Genomic DNA, 25,728 nt, shown 5'->3' with positions numbered 1-25,728 from the left:
ATGTTCATCTTTGCACATAAAACCGAGACCCCCCTCAGCACCTACACAGACTCCTATCGGGTGCCGGTGGTTAGGAAACACACCTATCAGGAGCCTTCCCTGCAACAATGGAGCTCGAATGGGCATATCACAAAGGTAATCCATTCCAGGTATCCATCGATGAATCTCTATATGGGATGAGTGGAGAGAAGGAATTTATAATAACAGACTTGGAAAGGAACTTGTAGGTCATCTAGTCCAACCCCCTGCTTAAGCAGGAGACCCTAGGCCATTTCTGACAGTCTCTTCTTAAAAGCCTCCGGTGATGAAGCTCCCACAACTTCTGAAGGGAAACTGTTCCACTGCTTGATTGTTCTCACTGTCAGGAAATTGCTCCTTATTTCCAAGTTGAATCTCTCCTTGATCGGTTTCCATCCGTTATTCAACGTGATGTCCCGTTGCCTGGAGGCGGTTCAGGTCTGGATGGGGAGGAACAGACTTCAACTCAACCCCGACAAGACCGAGTGGCTTTGCATACCTTCATCCCGAGTTTATTCGGACATTCCACCTCTCACTATGGGGGGTGAACTATTACCCCCCGTAGATAGGGCTCGCAACTTGGGAGGCCTCCTAGATTCACGGCTCACCCTGGAAGACCATATAGGAGCTGTGACTAGGGGGGCTTTTGCCCAGGTTCTCCTGGTGCGCCAGTTGCGGCCCTATCTAAGCCGGGATGATCTATGCACGGTCACTCATGCGCTCGTGACCTCTCGACTAGACTACTGCAACGCTCTCTACATGGGGCTGCCCTTGAGGACCACCTGGAAGCTCCAACTGGTACAGAATGCAGCCGCGAGAGTTGTGTTGGGAGTCTCCCGATACTCCCACGTTACACCTCTGCTCCGTGAGCTGCATTGGTTGCCAGTTGCCTTCCGGGTGAGATTCAAGGTACTAGTAATGGTATTCAAAGTAATGGTATTCAAAGCCCTACATGGCAGGGGTCCGGAGTACCTGAGGGAACAGGTACTCCGGACTTCCCTCCGCCCTGTGCGTTCCCACAGAGAGGGCCTCCTCAGGGTGCCACCGGTCAGAGAATGTCGACTGGTGGCCCCCAGGGGGAGATCCTTCTCTGTGGGCGCCCCGGAGCTATGGAATCAGCTACCGGTTGAACTCCGGACGGCGCCCGACCTTCGCTCCTTTCGCCGCGAGCTAAAAACATACTTTTTTGAACAAGCTGGCCTGGCCTGATGAGGGGATTGGGGGGGGTTGCTATTGTTATTTTATCGGGGTTTTAAAGATGTATTTTAGTATGTGGGCATTTATTTAATCTAGTTTTAACTTTTGTAATTTGTATTTTTATTCTTGCCCTGTTCACCGCCCTGAGTCCTTCGGGAGAAGGGCGGTATAGAAATATTATTAAAATAAAAATTAAAAAAAAATCTTTGTCTGGCCTTCAGGTGCTTTGGAAAATAGGTTGACCTCCTCCTCTCTGTGGCACCTCTCAAATATTGGAAGACTGCTATCATGTCTCCCCTGGTCCTTGTCTTCACTAGACTAGCCATGCCCAGTTCCTGTAACCGTTCTTCATATGTTTTAGCCTCCAGTCCCTTAATCATCTTTGTTGCTCTTTGCACTTTTTCTATAGTCTAAAAACCATTTTCTAGGTTCTCACAATTCACTAAATCAGGACTTGGCAACCTTGGCTCTTTTATGACTCGTGGACTTCAACTCCCAAAATTCCTGAGTCAGCATAACTGACTCATCATGGCAACCTCTCCATTTCCCCTCAGCATAACTGACTCAGGAATTCTGGGAGTTGAAGTCCACGAGTCAATAAAAGAGCCAAGGTTGCCAACCCCTGGACTAAACCAATGTTTTCGACCTTGACAACTTTGAGCTGCCTGAACTTCAACTCCCAGAATTCCACAGCCAGCTAACTGTGCTAGATTCACACATGCAGTAAACTACAAAAAGCCAAGTACTTACTAACCAATCTTAGCCAGGTGAGTGTTTGCATCTGCACGATATTTTCCTCATCCAATGCAAATACAGCTATTCATTTAGTGACCGTTCAAAGTCACAGTGCCTCTGAAAAAAGTGACTTGTGTCAGGTCCTCACACTTACAACTGCCTCGGCATCCCACATGATCAAACTTTGGGTTTGGGGCAGCTGGCATTTTTTTATGACATCCTGATGTGGCATCCTGATGTCAAGTGATCGCCATTTTGCAGCCTTCCCTCCTGGCTTCTGGCAAGCAAAGTCAAATGGGGGAAAGTCAGATTCACTTAACGAGCACGCGACTCACTTAATGACTGCAGTGATTCACTTGGACAACCATGGCAAAACAGGTTGCAAAATCAGGCAGGGTTCGTTAAACTCATTTAACAGTGGCTTAGTGTTAGAAATTTCAACCTCGATTATGGTCGTTCAGCTGAGGCCTACCTCTCCCTCTTGCTGGCTCGTGTGATGCATGCATGTCAAGATCTGGCAGTGTAAAGAGGCACAGAGATGACCTTGGGAGAAACCATGCACAGATGGTTACCACAACACCCAGCCAAACATAAGCCAAGGAAACAAGCCTTAGCTCCACCCTACCCCCCTGGCATATAAGAGGAACCCACGGGGAGAACACAGTCGGGAGCTTTCTCAAGTTCTGCTACCACAAGCTATCTCAATAGAAGACGGTTCCTTTCAAAAATGTAGAGTTGGTTTTCCTGATTTTTGCTCCCTCGAAGAGTTGACAGCCGCGTCACAGCTGTGAGTCTCCTAGCAATCTTTCCTTCATGGAGGACAGCTTTGCTTTATGGATCCCTCTGGAGTTGAGAGTCCTTCCCAGGGGGTCCTGGAGAGGTTGTGAAGAGAGAAGCATGGGGTCCTTGGTGCCCCTCTGAGCTTGGTGGTTTTCTTGCAGATCCAACTACGTGACATCATTAGCTCTCAAAGGAAGTGGGGTTTGCAGAGAGGAGGAGGAGGAGGAGGAGGAGGAGGAGGAGGAGGAGGAGGAGGAGGAGGAGGAGGAGGAGGAGGAGGAGAAGGAGGAGGAGGAGGAGGAGGAGAAGGAGGAGGAGGAGGAGGAGGAGGAGGAGGAGGAGACTGAGGTCCTTGGAGCTCTCTGAATTGGGTTGCTTTCTTGCAGATGTTTCATGAATAGAAGAATAGAATAGAATAGAATAGAATAGAATAGAATAGAATAGAATAGAATAGAATAGAATAGAATAGAATAGAATAGAATAGAATAGAATAGAATAGAATAGAATAGAATAGAATAGAATAGAATAGAATCTGGAAAGGACATTAGAGGTCTTCTAGTCCAGTCCCCTGCTCAAGCAGAAGAACCTGTACCATCTCAGACAAGTGGCTGTCCAGTCTCTTCTTAAAAACCTCCAGTGATGGAGCGCCTACAATTTCTGAAAGCAAGCTGTTCCACTGGTTAATGCAAGCTGTTCCACTAGCTCACGGGTGTCAAATGTGATCGTGTCACGTGATAGATCGTGACGTTTTTTGCCTTTGCGGAGCCAGGCCGCCAGTTTATCACCTCTGCACTAGCTGTTCCACTAGGACTAGGTGACATCATCAGTACTAGAAGGAAGTGGTGTTTCTGCAGAGGAGGAGGAGGAGAACACCGTGAGGTCCTTGGTGCTCTCTGAGCTGGGTGGTTTTCTTGCAGAGAGGGTGGGACCGAGCAAGCAGAATTCTGGGAGTTGAAATCCACCCATGGTGGCTGGGGAATTCTGGGAGTTGAAGCCCAAGCCTATGTTAAATTGAGCAAGGTTGAGAAACACCCGAGTAGAAGAACTTTGTGTCCTGCCAACTCAACAGTTCTACGTGTCTACATTTCCCACTTTAGTAGTTGTCAGCGCACAAGTGATTCATCCAAGGCAGGGGCCTTCAAACTTGGCCCTTGTATGACTCGTGGACTTCAACTCCCAGAATTCCTCAGCCAGGCAAGCTGGCTGAGGAATTCTGGGAGTTGAAGTCCACGAGTCATAAAAGGGCCAAGTTTGAAGACCCCTGATCCAAGGCTACCCAAACTCTTCCTCCACATCTCCACAAATTGACCTGCTCTCCTTCCTCTCTGCAGGGCTTGACCGTGCCCAAAGTGGACCATCCGATTGACCAAGCCCACCTGGAGAAGATGGTGAAAAGGGCAGTCCAGGAGTATTCCTACAAGAATTCGATAGAACCAACAGCCTACCGGCCGTACAAGTATTGGGTGACCCGTGAAGAAGGTACTTGAGTTGTCCTCAACTCCTTCCCTTTGACTCTGCTACACTGTGGTAGAGGTGGTCCTCCACTTATGACCATAACTGGGAACAGAATTTCTATTGTTAAGCAAAGTGGTTGTCAACCCAACTTAAAGCTTGCTGGCTGGTGAATTCTGGGAATTGAGGTCCACCAAACCCAAAGGTTGCTGGTTGGGGAATTCTGGGAATTGAAGTTCACCCAACTTAAAGTACTGTCCATGGGGACAGTACTGTCCATGGGGACAATTCAGGCCCTCTCAATTTCTGGGAAATAGATGGGGAAGAAATAGAGGTAGTGATAGATTTTATTTTCCTGGGCAACAAGATCACTGCAGATGGGGACTGTAGCCAAGAAATTAAAAGACACTTTGCTCCTGGGGAGGAAAGCCATGGCAAATCTAGACAGCACACTAAAAAGCAGAGACATCACCCTGCCAACAACAGTGCCTATAGTCAAGGCTATGGTCTCCACACTTGCAATGTATGGCTGTGAAAGTTGGACCATAAGAAAGGCTGAGCGCCAAAGAATTGAGGCCTTTGAACTATGGTGCTGGAGAAGACTCCTGCGAGTCCCTTGGACTGCAAGGCGATCAAACTGGACAGTCTTAGAGGAGATCAACCCTGACTGCTCTTTACAAGGCCAGATCCTTAAGCTAAAGCTCAAATACTTTGGCCACCTAATGAGAAGGAAGGACTCACTGGAGAAGAGCTTAATGCTGGGAAAGATTGAGGGCAAGAGAAGAAGGGGACGACAGAGAATGAGGTGGCTGGATGGAGTCCCTGAAGCAGTAGGCGTGAGCTTAAATGGACTCTGGAAGATGGTAGAGGACAGGAAGGCCTGGAGGAACGTTGTCCATGGGGTCACAATGGGTCGGACACGACTTCGCAACTAACAACAACAATACCTTAAAGTATGCTGGTTGGTGAATTCTGGGAATTGAAACCCACCCATTTTAAAGCTTGCTGGCTGGAAATTCTGGGAATTGAGGTCCATCCACCTTAAATTATGCTGGCTGGGGAATTCTGGGAGTTGACGTCCACCCAACTTAAAGCTTGCTGGCTGGAGAATTCTGGGAATTGAAAGCCACCCATCTTAAAGCTTGCTGACTGGGGAATTCTGGGAGTTGAAGTCCACCCATCTTAAAGCTTGCTGGCTGGGGAATTCTGGGAGTTGAAGTCCTCCCATCTTAAAGCTTGCTGGCTGGGGAATTCTGGGAGTTGAAGTCCTCCCATCTAAGTTGCCAGGTTTGAAACACTGATGCAGACATTTGACCTCCCCAATCTCGGTATCCCTTGTTCATTTCTACCTGTTAACTGGGCAACCCAGCAGGGACATCCCCTTCCACCTATAGAAATGGCAGAGAGCCCACCAATTTCCTACCCCTCTGGTAGTTTACCTGTCAGTGCAAAACCTGCTGAATCCTTTGAATGTCTCACGATGTCCAAGATCAGAACCGTCGCAGGAGAAAACAAGCAAGCTTGCGCCTAATCAGTTGATGCTGCCTAGAGAGCAGGACTGGGATTAAAACATTAGAAACAGAGCTATCTAAACAATACAGCTCGACTTACAACGGTTCAGTTAGTGACTGTTCAAAGTCACAACGGCACTGAGAAAAGGGACTTATGACCATTTTTCACACTTACGACCATTTATGACGGTCGCAGTGCCCTGGGGGGGGGGGGTCATGTGTTCTGCTTTTGCGACCTTCTGACAAGCAAAGTCAAGGGGGAAGCCAGATCCACTTAACAACCGGGTTACTAACTTGTCAGCTGCAGTGATTCCCTTAACAACGGTGGCAAGAAAGGTCGTAAAATGGGGCAAAACTCACTTAACAAATGCTTCATTTAGCAACACAAATGTTGGGCTCAATTGTGGTCATAACTCGAGGACTCCCTGTCTATGAAGGATTCCTCTTGGCAAAGCTGCCTAAGGCAAACAGCACAGAGCAGGGATGGGCAACTGAGGCCTCTTTGCAACATGTGCACTTCAACTCCCAGAATTCTGATGCTAGCTGGGGAATTCTGGGAGTTGAAGTCCACAGGTCATAAAGAGGCTATAGCTGCCCACCGCTGGCATAGACCTTGTACCTGCAGTGTTCTGGCCTGGCCAGATGTTGGGGGTCTTCTCCCCCTGTGAGAATTCACAGCTAAAAAGGGTTTCTCAGCGTTTGTCACCCTAATAAATTTCGATAGTGGAGCAAACCCTACACTCACGGTGGCAAAACTATGGGACGCGTGCCACAGGTGGCACGCAGAGCCCTCTCTGTGGGCACATACGCCGTCACCTCAGTCCTAGGCCTTCAGCCGGGTTTTATAAAACCTTTTCGCTTTAGGCCTCCGCTGCCATGTGCAAAAAAAAAAGTTCAATCAATCAATTTCAACTTCTCATGGGAAAAAAAGAGATCTGGCAAAATTTGAATTGATTGATTGAACTTTTTAGTCCCACCCAGTCTGCCGTTACCACCACAGCCACGCCCACCCAATGGGCCACGCCCACCCAATGGGCCACGCCTACCCGGCACCCAACGATACATAAGTGGGTTTTGGGTTGCAGTTTGGGCACTCGGTCTCTAAAAGGTTCTCCATCACTGCCCTATAGAGTTTCTATTTATTGTACCAATTAATGAATCCTGAGTCATGCAACTCGGATAAAACAATGCGATGAATCAGTTCGATGCTAGTCTGTTTTAATTGCTCCTGACATTTCAAAGTCTGTTCTCATGAAACATTGGGGGGGCGATCTTCATCTGCTTTTAGTAGCCAAAAGATGGGGGGGGGGGAGAAACAGGCTTCCTTAACTAAAAAAAGTAGAAGAAAACGGAAACGACAAGCAGTCCTTGACCTACAACCATTTTGTTTAGTGACCATTTAAAGTTACAACGGCACTTAAAAAAAAAGAGACTTATGACTGTTCTTCACACTTACGACCCTTGCAGCATCCCTGTGGTCACGTGATCAAAATTTGGAAACTGGCTCGCGTTTGGGTCGGGGTCGCAGTGTCCCAGGGTCACGGGATCCCCCTTTTGCGATCTTCTGACAAGTCAAGTCAGCGGGGCAGCCAGATACATTAACAACCGTGTTACTAACTGAACTATGGCAAGAAAGGTCGTTAAAATGAGGCAAAGCTGACTTAACCGGTCAGAGAATGTCGACTGGTGACCCCCAGGGGGAGATCCTTCTCTGTGGGCGCCCCGGAGCTATGGAACCAGTTACCGGTTGAGCTCCGGACGGCGCCCAATCTTCGCTCCTTTCGCCGCGATCTCAAAACATACTTCTTCGAGCAAGCCGGCCTGGCCTGAGGGGGGATTGGTGGGGTTTTTTATTATTTTTATTGGGGTTTTTATTATGTATTAACTGTATTTTTTAATTGGGGCATGTATTTAATTACTTTTTAACTTTTGTAATTTCTGTGTTTTATTCTTGCCCTGTACACCGCCCTGAGTCCTTCGGGAGAAGGGCGGTATAGAAATATTAATAAATTAAATTAAATTAAATTAACATTAACAACAAAGAGAATAACAGAGGTGGAAGAGACCTTAGAGGTCTTCTAGTCCAACCCCCTGCTCAAGCAGGAAACCTTATACCAGTGGTCCCCAACCTTTGGTGGCCCGACTGGTGGGAGGGGAGAGGGGAACCAGGTCACATGAGTGGCGGGCTAGCGCTCACACGCATAGCTCCACCCATGCTAGAGAGAAGTTTTTGGGGCGCCGCTCACGCAAGTGGGGCTGCACGTGCGCCGGCCTGCCCCTTACCCGGCCCGGTTGCAAATAGGCAACAGCCTGGTGGTGGACTGCAGCCCACAGGTTGGGGACCCCTGCCTTATACCATGCCAGACAAATAAGTTGTCCAATTTTCAATGGCGGTCATCAGTCGAGGACTACCTGTATGTGCTTCTTGAAGTTAGGTGGTTGACTGAGTAATAGCAGATCCCATCTCCCTCACTCCGCTCCCGGCCTCCCCAGGTGTCCTTGGTTTGAATGTCTTTTTATGTTTTTAACTGTATATGTACTGTAACTTACCTATGATAAGATGGGCAGCCAATAAATTTTATGAACCAACCAACCAACCAACCAATAATTCCAGCCTTCCCTCAAGACCCTGGGTGGCACCCCCACCGAACCCCTTCCACTTGGGGTCTCCCCACTGGTTTCCTGAAAACCCTACACTCTTTTCCAAACCCAGAAAAATTCAACCCGGTGTTCGTCGGCAACGACAGATATGCAACCTGGCGGACTGGGCCGTACAACAGTGCAGCCTGGAACCGATACACCACGTACCTGCCACGGATCCCCAGGGTAAGCCACACCACGCCACGCCAGGGTTGGCTTTCTTTCTTTCTTTCTTTCTTTCTTTCTTTCTTTCTTTCTTTCTTTCTTTCTTTCTTTCTTTCTTCTTTCTTTCTTTCTTTCTCTTTTTCTCTCTTTCTTTGTTTTTTTAAAAAAAATATGTTTTATTGATTTTTAACATACACCTTAATACAGGGGTGTCAAACTGCCACCGTGCGGGCCGGACGCATCACAACAAAACCGCGCCCACCCCATTGCCGGCAATGAGGAAAAAGCTCCGCTACATCGTGCGATGTCGCAAGTTTGACACCCCTGCCTTAATAATTGGTAAACATCGTGATGTCTGGGTTAGTATTTAAAAAACAATCAATAACAATTAATTTCTATAACTCCATATAATAGCTTTACTTGATTTCCTCTTCTTCCAATAATATTCTCTTTAGCCAACCTTAAATTAATACAGTTCTTATTTAAATAAATGACAATTAAACATTTTTCTCGTGTTTCTGCAAATAATAACCACATGGGTATAAAGCTTCTTTTCATTGATCATCTTGATTGCCTCATCATAAATCCTGTTTACATTCTTATTTAAATTTGTTTTCCCCACAGCATTCAAAACATTCTTACTGGTTAACATTTTCTCAAAATTAGTTACACTTAAGTATTTAAATCTTTTTTCTCATACAAGCCATCACATTTTTGCATTTCTCAGACCCTAAAAGAAAATAAGAGCAAAAATGGGGAGGGGGGAAGACAAAACAGAGAAAACACTTTTTTTATATAAACCATCCCAACATTTTTATATTTCTCATGCCAAAAAAAAAACCCCAAGACAAAAGAAAAAGGGAAGAAGGCATACTATATTACTTTAAGGCAGGCATGTCAAACTGCCAGCCCGGGGGCCAGACGCATCCCGCCAAAACCGCGCCCACCCCACTGCCAGCAATGGCGGGAAAGTCGCAATACGTCGCGCGACGTCACATGACGTCGCGAGTTTGACATGCCTGCTTAGGGGCTCATCCCTCTTAAACTAACCTTCATTTATATTCAAAATCTTTCTATTTCTTTAAGCATATTCAAACAAATGTTCAATTTTTAAATACTCCCTCTGGTAATTCCCATTGTCTAATTTCTTGATTCTCACTTTAGCTTTTTTTTTTTGCCCAGGGCTGGTTTTCTCCATGGGTGGGGAAGAGATTAAGAGCTGGGGGGGGGTGCAGGATGGAATCTTATCCACAGGGGGGGCCAATGCATAGGAACACCGACCCCCCCCCACTCAGTTGTCCTATAAGCATAGGGCCAGGTGGTTCAGCAGCATCGGAGAGACCAGTGTAGATGCAGACACAAAGAGTGAGGTTTAACTGCACCGTTATGGCCACCTTCTTGACTTCTTTGACCACGGTGGGCACCTCTGATGCTCTGGCCCTCTCTTTTTCCTGCCAGGTCTCCACAAGGCACGTAAAAGAGATCATAGCTTCGCAACACCACTGTGACCATTGTACCATCCACCCAATGGATGGATTGGCATCCTGAGAATTGCAGATCTGGCTGAAGGATAAATCCATTTGGAAATTGTTCTGTCCCAGCCTACTTGAGCAACTTGCTAAGTTCACAAGGAGAAAACCCCTCTTCAAATCCAGCAGGCAGAAACCGCAGGACAAACCCAAACCCCTTTTATTACTCACAGACTTGAGGAAAAACAAACACAGTTCATCGTAACTTGATTCTTAACTCCAAAGGTTGCCTTTGGCAACCAGCGCCTCCCACAAGTTCCCTTTTATTATGCAGCCAAGGCGTGGCTTCCTAATGCCTTCTCCTTTGCCTTTGGAGCCGTTCCATTGCTTTCCTCTGTCCTACTCACTTCTCTTGCCTGAGCTTTCGTGCATCCTGAATATTTCCCAGCTGTTCTTCATCACTGTCCAACTCAGACTCCCAGCACAGCTGTGTCTCAGCCTGAGTGCGAGTAGAGGGGCCAAGCTCCTCCTCAGACTGTAAGTCTTGGAGCTCCTCAGAGCCTCCCTATGACTTTGATGACACTCCAGGCCCCTCCTCCTCCTCCTTTGAGTCCTCAGACTCAGCTGCTGGAATCACAACAGGAATGATTGATTTAATTTTAACCTAATCAAAAAGTGGTCAGGGAAGCAGTTGACAGGCTGGTATAGATGGTCCTCAACTTTGTTTATTGACGGTTTTTTGTTTATTGACGGTTCAAAGTGAAAACAGCGCTGAAACAAGGGACTTCTGACCATTTTTCACCCTTACGACTTTTGTAGCATCCTCACAGTTCACGAGATCAAAATTCAGACGCTTGGCAACTAGTTCATATTTATGATGGTCGCTGTGTCCCGGGTTCACGCGATCCCCTTTTGCGACCTTCTGACAAGCAAACTCAATGGGGGAACCCAGATTCACTTAACAAATGTGTTCCTAACTCAACAACTGTCATGCTTCACTTAACAACTGCGGCAAGAAAGGTTGTAAAATGGAGCAAAATTCACTTAGCGTCTTGCTCAGCCGTGGAAATTTTGGGCACAGTTGTGGTTGTAAGTCAAGGACTACCTGCATTCTGTTTTATTGCTCTGATTTAATTGCTGATATGTATATTGTTTGCAAACTACCCTAGAACTCCCTACATTTTAGGAATGGGACATGCAATTTTTAATGATGTCACATTTTGAAAATGGAATGAAAAGAAAGCTGGGTGTATATAAACAGAACTTCTAACACATTCACAGGGAATCAATGATAAAAGCAGAAATGTGAGGAGAAATCAGTGGTGTGGGTGTTTGGGTGTACGTATGTCATTGCTGAATTGAAGCATTTGGTTTCCATTCTTGAGTCAGAAAATAGCCCAAGCAGTAAATTCACTTCTGCCACTGATTTGTCTCCATTGCCCATCCCTGTATCTCCCAGGAGTGCCCATTGGATGTGATGCAATGATGTGTCGGTCCTCTTTACGTTTTTGACCACACCAGGTAGCCCTTGACCTACAACCACAAATGAGCCCAAAATTTCTGTTGTTCAGTGAGACATTTGTCAAGTGAATCTTGCCCCATTTTACAACTTTTCTTGCCTCAGTGACTGCAGTTGATAAGTTAGTAACCTGGTTGAGTGAATTCGGCCTCCCCATTGACTTTGCTTGTCAGAGGGTTGTAAGAGGTAAAATCATACGACCCTGGGACACGGCAGCAGTCATAAATAGGAGCCAGTTGCCAAGCGTCTAAATTTTGATCATGTGACCATGGAGATGCTGCAAAGGTCGTAAGTGTGAAAAACGGTCATACGTCACTTTTTTCCAATGCCGCTGTAACTTTGAATGGCCACTAAATCAACTGAGTCGAGGACTACCCTGTACTTCTTTCCGAGATAACTGGGGACAAAACGTGGCATCTTTGGGACCCTTCCTGGCTGCCACTTCTAAAGCAATGGACTTACCTCCTGCAAACTTGCCTTTCAGGAAGCCGGCATGGATGCCATTCTGCGCGGGATGCCCATGGAGTATCCTCCAAAGCCTGAGCGACTCAACAACTATGGTATCTCTTCCTGAAGCTTCCCTTCCTCATCGCACTGTAGGCATAAGGCAGCTATCCAATTTGGCTGACAAGGTGCACTCTGAGCTTGGTTCTTTTCTTGCAGACATCTCATTACCCAATTAGGCAACATCATCAGTGCCAAGAGGGAGTGGGGTTTTCTCTCTGCTTATATACAAGCCCTTTCTAGCACTGATGATGTTACCTAGTTGGGTGATGAAACGTCTGCAAGAAAACAACCAAGCTCAGAGAGCGCACACACACCCCAGTCTCCTCCTCCTTGTCCCCCTTCCTTCCCCTCCTCCTCCTCCCTCTCCCCCTCCCCCTCTCCTTCCTCCTCCTCCTCTTTTTCAACCCTGAGAGATAAATATTCTCCTTTATTGGTAATCTGAAAACATAGTTGTGAAGCCTTGAGCTTCCGTGGTTGCTATCACTTCAGGTTGGGTGAATTAGGGGACACGAGGCTAAAATATATGTAGAACGGTTGCAGGAATTGGATACGTGTAGTTTAATAAAAAGAAGGACCAAGAGTGAAATGTTAGCAGCCTTCCAGTATCTGAGCGGCTGCCACAATGAAGAGTAGGCTGGGGGGTGGGGGTCAACCTGTTCTCCAAAGCATCTGAAGGCAGGACAAGAAGCAACAGATGGGAACTAATCAAGGAGAGAAGCAACCTGGAACTAAGGCGAAATCGCCTGCAGAACAATTAACCAGTGGAACAACTTGCCTCCAGAGGTTGTGGGTGCTCCATCACTGGAGGATTTTAAGAAGAGATTGGACAGCCATTTGCCTGAAATGGTATAGGGTCTCCTGCTTGAGCAGTGGGTTGGATTAGAACAGGGCTTTTCAACCAGAGGTACAGGTACCACCTGTGGTACATTGGCACCTGGCAGGTGGTATGCGACCATCCTAGAAAAGTGGTAGCAGGGGAGGGGAATGAGCTGAACCGGTGGCAGCACCGTACAAGCCTGAGCGAGAGACGGATGGAGCTGCAGGGCTGTCAGGGCTCAGCGGAAGCACCAGGATCAGCGTCAGGCTCCAGCTGGAGCTCGGCACTGATCCTGGTGCTTCTGCTGAGCCCAGAAGAAGTGCTGATCAGCTGGAATGTTGCAGCATCTCCAGGGTCTTGTGATTTACATTCAGAAGCTTGGTAACTGATTCATATTTATGACGGTCACAGTGTCCCAGGGTCATGTGAAGTGACCAAAACCTGCTGCAACCACCCAGCAGAGGGGGGGGAAATAAAAACCAAACAACCCCCCCACCTCACCCCCGCTACCAATCCTCAACAGAAATGCTCACAACAATGAAAACCTTGGACAGGAGGAAGAGCACCGCCAGGCAGGCAGGCAGGTGTCTTGCTCCGCTGTGGCTGGGGGGGGCACTTTTTCAGTGCCATTGTAACTTTGAACAGTCACTAAGTGAACTGTTGTAAGTCGAGGACTACCTGTACTTCATCACTTTTTTCCTTTTTGGGGGGGGGGTGTCAAGTTTTTCACACCTTGCTAGGCGACTGGTGGTACTCGGATGTTGCCATATCCTAAAAGTGGTACAATGGGTGAAAAGGTTGAAAAGCCCTGGATTAGAAGACCTCCAAGGTCCCTTCCAACTCTGTTATTCTGTTATTCTGAATGTTGAGTTTTCAAATTTTGCATTCTGAAAAGCGGTGCTTCCTGAGTCAATCAAACAGAATACAGCTGGAAGGGACCTTGTGGGGGGGACTTCTAGTCCAACCCCCTGCACTAGCAGGAGACCCTATGCCATTTCAGACAAAAGGATCTCCAATCTCTTCTTGAAAACCTCCAGTGATGAAGCACCCACAACTTCTGGAGGCAAATTGTTCCACTGGTTAATTGTTCTCACTGTTAGGAAGTTTCTCCTTAATCTCAGCTTGTTCCTTGAACCCGCTGAGGTTGGCCTTGAACCCGCTGCCAATGGACAGAGCCCAACCCCCTGGTGCTGGCCTCTAGCTGCCCTCTCTTTCTGAATTCTTTTCTCCAGAACGAGAAGTCGTGGTCAACATGTTGAACAGCTTGTCTCGGAAGCAGCTTCCATACATCCGGCATCATTACCCCATCCCAGGCCGGATGCCCTACCAAGGCTACTACAGCCCCTGCACTGGACGCCATTACTGCTTGCGTGGAATGGATTACTACGTTGACGGAGCCCCCACCAATGAGAGGCAGATCAGCCAGCTAGTTGAGAAGATTGTAAGGTTCGGAGGGTTCGGTTCTGCAGCCTCTCTTCCTCCAACTCCTCCGGGGGGGGGGGTTCCCCTTGGGGGGGTGGGCTCAGGGGCTCAGACAGACCAGTGGGACACCACAGTAACAAGTTTCCTAGGGTCTGGGCATAATGCCACCGTAGACTTAGAGGTAGGGTCCTTCATGTGGAGACTTCAAGCTGGAGAGCAACCAACTTTGGTCCTGTTCTTCTTGAGGTGTCCTCCTCAGGCAGAAGTCTCCAAACTTGACAACTTTAAGACTTGTGGACTTCCACTCCCAGAATTCCTCAGCCAACCTGGTTGGCTGAGGAATTCTGGGAGTTGAAGTCCACAAGTCTTAAAGTTTTCAAGTTTGGAGAGCCCGTCTTAAGGTCCCAGAGCAATTTTTCTTGACCTTGGCAGTTTCATGATGGGTAGACTTGCTGGCTGGGGAATTCTGGGAGTTCAGATCCATTCATTTTAAAGCAGGCTGGCTGGGGAATTCGGAGAATTAAAATCCCCCCCCATCAGAAAGCTTGCTGCCCAGGGGATTCTGGGAGCTGGAGTCCACCGCTCTTCAAGCACGCTAGCTGAGGAATTCTAGGTGTTGATGTCCACCCATCTTAAAGTTCCTGAGGTTGAGAAATGCTGGCCCAGAGCACCAGCCCTCCTGCTCTTCTTTCTTCAGAGTTAGCCTTCCAACTGCCTGAAAATGTCTTCACCAACAGTGGAGGTCAGCATTGTTCTTCCATTGATGGAAGGAAGAGAAAATTCCTGCTACAGAAGTCCTGTAGCCAGCTGTCCCTGAGATGAGAGCTTCTTCTTTGGGGAAAAGAGGAGGAGGAGGAGGAGGAGGAGGAGGAGGAGGAGGAGGAGGAGGGCGGCACTGAATCTCCTAAGCTGCTCCATTAGCAAATTTTGAAAAATGGTTCACAGCAGGGGTCTTCAAACGTGGCCCTTTTATGACTTGTGGACTTCAGCTCCCAGAATTCCTCAGGCAGCGTGCTGAGGAATTCTGGGAGTTGAAGTCCACAAGCTATAAAAGGGCCAAGTTTGAAGACCCCTGGTTTACAGCAATGGGCTCCATCTCCAAACGCCAATTGACCCATCCAAGATTTTAAGGGAACGTCTACATGGATGCAAAGAAAGCTCCAGGAGTGAACCCATAATAACCCATAACTTTAATTGCTAAATAGCAACCACGTATATTTAAAATAAAAGATGAATGGGGTAGGTAGGAGATTTCATTAGGGCCATGCTAGCTGGGGAATTCTGGGAGCATATCTTGAATTTGCTGAGGTTGAAGTACACTGCTGTATAATGTGGTCATCTTTCCCTCCTACACACATATACACATATACACACACATACACACATACAGAGAGAGAAAGACAGAGAGAGATGGAGAGAGAGAGAGATGGAAAGAGATGAGAAGAGAGAGAAATCCTGTGCAATGGCCAGCTTTCCCACTGTGTCACTCTGGAGTTGTCAGATATAATTGAAACCAGCTTGCAGATTTCCTTCTGCTAGGTTAATACCTAGCATTGAGCACTGGTTGGAAAATCCCTGTTAGTGGGGACTTAAGTATACAAATGTTAATTTTTTTCACCAACACCAGAAAAATGGGCAGATAGTCTCTGTGTTTAGCTCCTTATGTGCAGAGCTATCAGTCTTAACTTTTAAAATGTTGTTTAAAAATTAACTTAAAAGTCTACATTTTAGAGCTGCTAAGTTAACTATTGTCAATTAGCCAATCAGTTCCAAAGTCTGTTTCTCTGCCTGTCTAAGCAGGACATACCTTACCAAGAGTGGGACTAGAGCAGGGGTAGGCAACCTTGGCTCTTTTATGACTCGTGGACTTCAACTCCCAGAATTCCTGAGCCAGCACAGCTGGCTCAGGAATTCTGGGAGTTGGTCCATGTGTCATAAAAGAGCCAAGGTTGCCTACCCCTGGAGTAGAGGAAGGGAAACACAGAGTGGCCACAAAGGGGTAAGATATTCTGGCATTCTTGGAAGAATGAGGAATGTCATCCTGTAAGTAAGTCTTGAAAGAGGGACAAAATTCAGAAATACTTTAGGAAAGCATTTGATAAAGTAGACCTACTTCTTGGTAAGATAGAAAAAAATGTGGGATAGATAAGACAGCAGCTCTGTTATTCTGATCAGTACTTTTGTTTTTATAGAGGGAGGGGGCCCGCAAAGGCAAAAATGCATAGGGCCCCCAGAAGCCCCAATGTGGCCCTGCTGTTGCCAAACACAGCTTCATGTCCAGTTCAAAAATGTGAAGCTAGTACTGCGAGAACAATTAACCAGTGTGAGAACAATTAGCCAGTGGAACAGCTTGCATTCAGAAACTGTGCGTGCTCCATCAATGGAGGTTTTGAAGAAGACACTAGACACAGCCATTTGTCTGGGATTTGTCTAGGCCAGGGTCTCCTGCTTGAGCACGGGGTTGGACTAGATGATCTCCAAGGTCCCTTCCAGTTCTATTCTGATTGACTGTTAGTGAAACATCAGCATGTCTTGCTCAACATACTTCTGAGATGAACAGGAGGTTGAGGGCTTCTAAAGATCTTTTTTCAGGAGAGGCTGTTCTACATCCCCCACCACCACAATTGGCTGTTCAGATGCCCCCAACTTCTGATTCCCCCATCCTGGCATGCTGGAACAACCCATCAAATGTCATCTTCTTATTGAGGGGAGCAAAGTAGTGGTTTGCCTAAAAGCCATTAGTGAGACTAGGATGGAGAGAAATCTGGTGTACACCAGGATGGATGCTGGGCCTGTAGAACCCTGAACGAAGACTGGCCATCTAGACCACATACAGAAGAGGTCAAAGGTTTGCATAGCATGGAGCAGTAATTCTCAGCCTTGACCACTTGAAGATGGGTCGATGTCAACTCCCAGAATTCTCCAGCCAGCAAGTCTTCAAGTGGACAAGATTGAGAGATATTGCTGTAGAGCAAAAAAGGCGGGGGACGCGGTGGCTCAGTGGGTTAGGACACTGAGCTTGTTGATCAGAAGGTCAGCAGTTTGGCGGGTCGAATCCCGAGTGCCGCGTAGCAGAGTGAGCGCCTGTTACTCGTCCCAGCTTCTGCCAACCTAGCAGTTTGAAAGCACATAAAAAATGCAAGTAGAAAAATAGGGACCACTATGGTGGAAAGGTAACAGCATTCCGTGCGCCTTTGGCATCTAGTCATGCCGGCCACATGACCACGGAGACATCCTCGGACAAGCGCTGGCTCTTCGGCTTTGAAACGGAGATGAGCACCAGCCCCTACAGTCGGAAACGACTAGCACGCATGTGCGGAGGAACCTTTACTTTACCTTTTAAAAAAGGCAACCATACAACTAGCACACGTCTGGTCAAAGTGAGTTGAGATAAGGAAAGAGGCAAGTAGAAGGTACCGATGCTGCTATAGCCCAAACGTCTTCACAAAGCGGATCCACGTCATTAACTCTAGAGGTCTTTGGAGATGAATTCAGTAGAAATCATCCCAGGGATCCAGAAACATCTTCAGGATATCCGTCAAGAACCTCAAGAGTTAGGAGCCGCAGAAGCTGCGTTGCCCATAAAAACCAAGTGGAGCTTCAGTGAGACCATTGCCTTGACTTTTTTTGGCCATAGCCCAGGGACATGCCTACTTGAACCTCATTCGCCACGAAATCCTCAATTTCCTGTGTTACTGTCTTGAGTGTTTTCCTCTTTTGCCCACCTCTCCTTGGGCTCAACATTAAACAAGGAAGACCCTTGCAGTCAAGGTCAACATTACAAGGGACCCACCAGGCATGGAGTTTACCTGCCAAATAATGCTGAGTTTTATTTCCGATTCTAACACTGTCGGGCATGAAAGGCCAAGTTCGTATGTGAAGGTTCAGATAAACTGATTTATTACTAAAAGCCTACGCACAAGAAACTTCTCAAGTAAGGGTTGTCATCTAGACAGAGTTAGATAATTTGGTTTTTTTTAAATGTGTGCCAGGGTGTTCCACAGAAAAAGGTGACGCTGAAGGTTATCTTATCTACAAGAACTAACAACACTCAAAAGAATTTAACTTAGTTCACTTGTGGCTATGTAGGGATTCCAGGCTGATTCCTCTTTTTATTCCAACCCCAGGTTCTACCATTCCTTCTCCTATAAGCACATCAGCCTCCAATTTTATCTCCTCTCCAAGTCAGAACTTGGCCTCATCCTGCTTAATGTTAGTGAAGCGTGGTCACAAAGGGCTTAAAAGCTGCTGGTTTTAAATGAAGCACCGAGATTGATTTATCTTTCAGTTTGCTGAATTAGACCAAGAACTTGTAAATTTCTTTTCAGGATAAAGTCTCTCTTCTCCTGGAGAACACTGAAAGGGATGGGTTTTTATGGAGAAAGATTTGCAAGAGAAAAGAAGAAAGAATTAGGGTTAGGGTCAATGGAATGAAACACATCCTTCTTCAATCTGGCCTGTCCAGACTGAACCCCATAACTGAATAAGAGTTAAAAGGGACCTTGGAGGTCTTCTAGTCTAACCCCCTGCTAGCTACTTCATAACTTGATTGCAGGGGTTGAGATGTGGGGTTAACTCTTGAAGCCTAGATGCTGGAGTTAGCAGTCCTTGGCCCAATCCAACTACACTGCCCTTTTCTTACTACCTACCTGTCCAAACAGGTTTCTCCAGATTTTCATGGTTGGCTTTTTTATCTTGTACATCGTTGGGTCAGCATGGAAAAAAAAATCACCACAATGTGATATCCAGAAGAGTATGCCGCACTGTGCCTAACCTGGCAACTGGAGTTTCTTGTTTTTCCTTTGAAGACATTTCGCTTCTCATCCAAGAAGCTTCTTCAGCTCTGAGTGGATGTTGGGGAATGGAAGGATTTATACTCCTTGCAGACAGCTGGTCATTTGCATTCTTTTAGAGAGCCGTTGAGGCCACTTGGAGGTTTACGTGTCCCTTCAGGGCAGAAAACATCCTGCAGCCAAAAAGGCTCCACACCCATTTGCACCACTCAGGTGACCCCGAGGACACAGATAAGCTTCCAAGTGGCCTCAACGACTGTCTGAAAGAATGCAAATAACCAGCTGTCTGCAAGGAGTATAAATCCTTCCATTTCCCCACCATCCAGAGCTGAAGAAGCTTCTTGGACGAGAAGTGAAACATCTTCAAAGAAATACAAGAAAGTCCAGTTACCTCGTGAAAAAGCATCTTTAGGATAACTATGACCTGGATGACTGAGAATCTTCATAGTCTAGTGGTGCTTCTAATGATGGTCCTCTCCCTTCTCTTCTCTTTCAGGAGTTTCCCATACTACGACCACCAGGTGGACATGATGCTCTGTGCACGTTTGCCAAGCCTGCCGCCATCTTTCCCGTATATGAACCTTAAGTAAGGACTCCAAAACCTGGGTGCAAGACGACTTGCCACCCATAACTACATGCACATTTTGTTTGACTGAAAAGCTAAGTTGGGTGGTGGGCACTGATATTTCTGCGATGTGGTCATAACAGGGAGGAACCAGTCATAAGGTCCTTTTTTTCGGGGATATCGTAACTTCAAGCAGTCATTAAGTGGAGGGTTGTACGTTGAGGACTAAATGTAGCTTGGAGTAATATTTACATGTATCTCAGTTGGTTTGTGTTAGGGCTGCCCTGTAAGTAGCTGACAAAGTACCAGATAGACAGACCAAAGGTCTTCCAACTTGGCCCTTTTGTGACTTGTGGACTTCAACTCCCAGAATTCATCAGCCAGGCATGCTGGCTGAGGAATTCTGGAAGTTGAAGTCCACAAGTCATAAAAGGGCCAAGTTGGAAGACCCCCGAGATAGACAATCTCTGACTACTATAGGTAGTCCTTGACTTACGCCGTAACTGAGGCCAAAATTCCTGTTGCTAAGCAACACAGTGGTTAAGTGAGTTTTGCCACATTTTACGACCTTTCTTGCAACCATTGTTAAGTGAATCACTGCACTTGTTAAGTTACTCACACTGCTGTTTAGTGAATTTAACTTCCCCGTTTGACTTTGCTGCGTCACGAAAGGGGATCGCAGGGCCCCGGGACGCTGCGACCGTCATAAATATGAATTAGTTGCCAAATGTCTGAATTTTGATCACATGACCAAGGGGATACTGCAACAGTCGAGGATTACCTATAGTTCCTTCTGTAGACCTCATCTTTGACCGGCCTGCTTGAGCAGGGGGTTGGACTAGAAGACTTCCAAGGTCCCTCCCAGCTCTATTCTGATTGGTTAGAAGTCCTGATCTATGACTCCTCACTCAGTGTAAAAAAGATGTTGAGAGTCTAGAAAGACTGCAGAGAAGAGCAACAAAGATGATTAGGGGGCTGGAGGCTAAAACATATGAAAAACAATTGCAGGAAATGGGTATGTCTCGTTTAATGAAAAGAAGCACTAGGAGTGACATGACAGCAGCCTTCCAATGTCTAAGGGGTTACCACAAAGAAAGGGGGGGTGTCAATCAGCCTACTTTCCAAAGCACCAGAAGGCAGGACAAGAAGCAATGGGTGGAAAATAATCAAGGAGAGAAGCAACCTGGAATTAAGGTAGAATTTCCTGACAGTGAGAACAATTAATCAGTGGAACAACTTGCTTGCAGAAGTTATGAATGCTGCAACATTGGAAGTTTTTAAGAAGGGATTGGACAACCATTTGTCTGAAATGATATAGGGTTTAGACTAGACGACCTCCAAGGTCCCTTCTAACTCAGCTATTCTATTCTATTCTATTCTATTCTATTCTATTCTATTCTATTCTATTCTATTCTATTCTATTCTATTCTATTCTACTCTACTCTACTCTACTCTACTATTCTGCTCTATTCTATTCTATCTACTCTACTCTACTCTACTATTCTGCTCTATTCTATTCTATCTATTCTACTCTACTATTCTGCTCTATTCTATTCTATCTACTCTACTCTACTCTACTATTCTGCTCTATTCTATTCTATCTACTCTACTCTACTCTGTTCTGTTCTGTTCTATTCTACTCTACTCTACTCCTATTCTGTTCTATTCTATTCTATTCTATTCTATTCTATTCTATTCTATTCTATCTACTCTACTCTGTTCTATTCTATTCTATTCTATTCTATTCTATTCTATTCTATTCTATTCTATTCTATTCTATTCTATTCTACTCCTATTCTGCTCTATTGTATTCTATTCTATCTACTCTACTCTGTTCTGTTTTGTTCTATTCTACTCTACTCTACTCCTATTCTGCTCTATTCTATCTACTCTACTCTACTCTACTCTACTCTACTCTATTCTATTCTATTCTATTCTATTCTATTCTATTGTAATTCTAATTCTAATTCTAATTCTAATTCTAATTCTATTTACTCCACTCTACTCTATATTCTGGGAGGTGGGTCTCCTTAATCACCTTGTGGTCTCCACTTATTGGAGGATTCCCAGTGAGGCTACATGACCATCTATTAGGAATGATGGAATAGATTCCTCAAAGGGGTTGAACAAGATGGTGGTCCACAACTTAACCACCATTCATTTAGTGATGGTTTGAAGTTGCAGTAGCACTCAGAAAAGTAAGCTAAAGCCGATCCTCCCAATAATTAGGCGATCAAAATTTGGACACCCGGCAACTGGTGTGTATTTATGACAGCTGCCCCGTCTCTTGCGATTCGCGACTTCCCAGCCAGCTTCTGAGAGCTAAGACAAGCCAGATTTACTTAACAACTCTGTGATTCACTTAACAACAGTAGGGATTTGCTTAACCACCACGAGGGGGAGGGAAGTCGTAAAATTGGGCGTGTGGCTCCCTTAATACCCACCTGGCTTAGAAATGGCAATTTGGGTCACAAGTCAAGGGCTAACTGTGGGAACTCAAGACAGGCCTGAGGGCAAGTCCCTGTCAAAATATTCTTTTTTTTTACATATTTATTTTTTTTAGCTTATAGTATAAAATACGAAAATACAGAAGCAAGTAGTAGGAAACAAAGGGAAGGGGAAAAGAGAAGTGTGAAAACGGGGGGGGGGAGAGAAAAAAAAGGCATTGATTTCCGACTCTCTCTGTTGCAGTAAAATAAGTCAGCATCGACCTCAACTTTTTATTTTCCTACAATAGCATAAACTAGCCATTTCTATAACAACATCAGTCTAATCAGTAAAACCCAAAATCAAAGTATTTTCCCCACCTCAAGCTCCCTTAATAACTTACGGATTTGACTGGCTTCAGCAAAGTTGCGACATCACATGCCTGCTCTAAGTTTCCAGCCCCCAAGATATTTTGATTTGCTTTTCCTGCTGCTGCATAGTTTTATGGCTATTTGGGGAAGCCGTGCCAGGTTTTGCGCAATTGCCTAACCGGGGTGGGAACCAGGACCAGGAAGTTGAAAAATATTCCTCCCAATTTCAATTAAATTGATTCGGCCAATTAATCTAGAACAGGGATGTCCAACCTGTGCAACTTTCAGAGTTGCAGACGCCAACTCTTCTCATTTTTGTCATTTGCTCTTGACCACCCACCCACTTTCACAGCAACTAGAAACTTGTCTTTAAAATTAAAATAGAAAAATGAAGAAATAAGATGGGTGAAACCTCTAATGCCAGGACTTTCAGAGATTTAAACTCTCCTTTTCCCCAACCAAATATTTTCGCTGGGAAAAAATCACCAACTCTCCTCAGTCCTGCCACTGCCCCTTGACCACTCGCTGCAAAACCATGAGTACTAGAAACCTGTCGTTAAAATTAAAACAGAGAGGTGAAGGGATAGATGGGGGAAACCTCCAGTGCCAGGACCTTCAGAGACTACATCTTCCAAATATCTCTGCCGAAGAAATCGTGTCTTTTTACAGGTAGTTCTCAACTTATGACCGCAATGTAGCTCAAAAGGGTTTGTCGCTAAGCAAGACAGTTGTTAAGTGAGGTTTGCTCCATTTTATGTTCTTTCTCGCCGCCACTGTTAAGTGAATCACTGCAATTGTTAAGCTAGTCACACGGTCGTTAAGTGAATCTGGCTTTCCCATTCTGACTTTGCTTGTCGGAAGGTCACAAAAGGTGATCACGTGACCCCGGGACAGTGCAACCGTCATAAGTACATGCCAGTTTCCAAGAGTCCAGATTTTGATCCCGTGAATGCTGCAACGGTCGTAAGTGTGCAAAAACAGCCCCAAGTCACTTTTTCAGTGCCGTTGTAACTTTGAATGGTCACTAAACGAGCTGTTGTAAGTCAGGGACTACCTGTCATTCTAGAGCAGGGGTGTCCAACCTTGGCAACTTTCAAACTTGTGGATGCCAACTTCTGTCATTTGCTTTTGAGCACTCACCCACTTTCCCAGCAAGCCATGAATACTAGAAACTTGTCTTTACAATTAAAACAGAAAAGTGAAGGAATAGATAGGTGAAACCGTTAACGCCAGGACCTTCAGCGATTAAACTCTCCTTTTCCCCAACCAAGTATTTTTTGCTGGAAAAATCACTGACTCTTCTCAGTCCTGCCATTGCTTCTTGACCGCTCACTGCAAAACCACGAGTGCTAGAAACTTGTCCTTAAAATTAAAATGGAAAACGGGGAAGGAATAGATGGATGAAACCACTCATGCCAGGACCTTCAAAGATCAAGCTCTCCTTTCCCTTGGCAACCAAATATTTCTGCTGGGGAAAAAAATCACATACCTTCCCCCCACCTTTGGCCTGATGATTAACCTTTGCAAACCTTGCTCCTGCTTTTTTCTAACTAGACAGGAAATAGGGGGATTTTGTAAGACTAGAGGTAGCCTTCTCTAACTGTAGCCCCCCCCATCTGTTTGGACCCCAAATCCCAGCACACCCACTCGTTAGTAGGGAAACCATGAGAGTTGGTCACTTAGATCCCTTCCTCTGCGTAACAACGGCAGCTACTGACTGGATCTCCAAACTCGACATTAAACTCTAAAATGTTATTTCTGTTTTCCTCTTAGGTTTTATAATTGCTTCTTTTTAAAAAAAAAATTGTTTTAACTGTTCTAACTTGTAAATATGAACTGCTTTTAATTCTGTGTGTGACCAGCCATACGCTAAATAAATAAATCCTTTGCAGTAAGGAGGTTGGAAGACTTTGGTAGGGTGGGTAGTTGGATAAACAGCCTTGGCGGGTTTTGCTAATTCTCTTCTCTCTCCTTGCAGATGGGACACGAGTCATTTTAAGAGAGCTGGAGGGCCGGAGAGGGGCAGCTATATTATTCATCCTGAGTTTGTTTCGGAAGCTTATCCCCCTCCGCCATGTTGGTATTAAGAGAGTCAAGAGAGACTGCCATTAAAAAGTGCCACTGGTGACAAATTATGCCATGGGCTTGGTTGGATTCTCTTTCCCCTACAACACCACGCTCCGGGCAAAAAAAACCATGTCTTTCTGGGGTCCCTGGTTTGTTCTGAGCTTGCTTGTTTTCTTGCAGAAGTTTCATGACCCAACTAGGTAACACTATCAGAAGTAGAAGGGAGTGAGGTTTATGGAGAGGAGGAGGAGGAGGAGGAGGAGGAGGAGGAGGAGGAGGAGGAGGAGGAGGAGGAGGAGGAGGAGGAGAAATGTGGAGTCTGTGGTGCTCTCTGATCTTGGTAGTTTTCTTGCAGACATTTCATGACTCAACTAGATAATACCATCAGTGCTAGAAGGGATTGGGGTTTGTGGAGAGGAGGAGGAGGAGGAGGAGGAGGAGGAGGAGGAGGAGGAGGAGGAGGAGGAGGAGGAGGAGGAGAAATGTGGAGTCTGTGGTGCTCTCTGATCTTGGTAGTTTTCTTGCAGACATTTCATGACTCAACTAGATAATACCATCAGTGCTAGAAGGGATTGGGGTTTGTGGAGAGGAGGAGGAGGAGGAGGAGGAGGAGGAGGAGGAGGAGGAGAAATGTGGAGTCTGTGGTGCTCTCTGATCTTGGTAGTTTTCTTGCAGACATTTCATGACTCAACTAGATAATACCATCAGTGCTAGAAGGGATTGGGGTTTGTGGAGAGGAGGAGGAGGAGGAGGAGGAGGAGGAGGAGGAGGAGGAGGAGGAGGAGGAGGAGGAGGAGGAGGAGGAGGAGGAGGAGGAAGGCCGTGGGGTCCTTGCTGCTCTTGCAGATATTTCATGACTCAACTAGATAATACCATCAGTGCTAGAAGGGAGTGGGGTTGGAGGAGGAGGAGGAGGAGGAGGAGGAGGAGGAGGAGGAGGAGGAGGAGGAGGAGGAGGAGGAGTCTTGATGCTCTCTGCGCTGAGTTTTGATTGTTTTCTTGCAGACCTTTCATGACCCAACTAAGTAACATCATCAGTGCTAGAAGCAGGGTGGGGTGGGTTTGCTTGCTCTCTATTTATATACTAGTGGCTTGCTAGAATTGATGGGAATGTTCCTGGTGGTTCCTTGATTAGATTGTTCTCCCGATTGTCTGAACTGATGGTTCCTGGATTGGGCTATTGTTTCACTGCCTGATTGTTGTTCTGGTATTAATCTTTGCTTATCTGGGTGGCCAGGAAGCGTTTGGGTCTTTTTGTTTACTTTTAGCTTTT

The 25,728-nt window shown here is 46.1% G+C and overlaps 1 protein-coding gene across 1 annotated transcript; it reads left to right on the top strand.

The window, feature by feature from the left end:
• SPMIP6 (sperm microtubule inner protein 6) lies at positions 1–24,507 on the top strand (the record flags this gene model as incomplete). The annotated part of the gene is made up of 8 exons (XM_083351185.1): positions 1–135; positions 2,699–2,737; positions 4,062–4,209; positions 8,407–8,519; positions 11,971–12,046; positions 14,043–14,256; positions 19,522–19,611; positions 24,367–24,507. The coding sequence occupies 8 exons, from the start codon at positions 1–3 to the stop codon at positions 24,473–24,475; spliced, it is 924 nt and encodes a 307-aa protein (XP_083207311.1). The 3' UTR covers positions 24,476–24,507.
• Positions 24,508–25,728: the final 1,221 nt, after the last annotated feature.

Source organism: Vipera ursinii (assembly GCF_947247035.1).
Source record: "Vipera ursinii genome assembly, chromosome: 2".
Taxonomy (NCBI): Eukaryota; Metazoa; Chordata; class Lepidosauria; order Squamata; family Viperidae; genus Vipera; species Vipera ursinii.
This window is presented reverse-complemented; position numbering and strand designations above follow the sequence as displayed.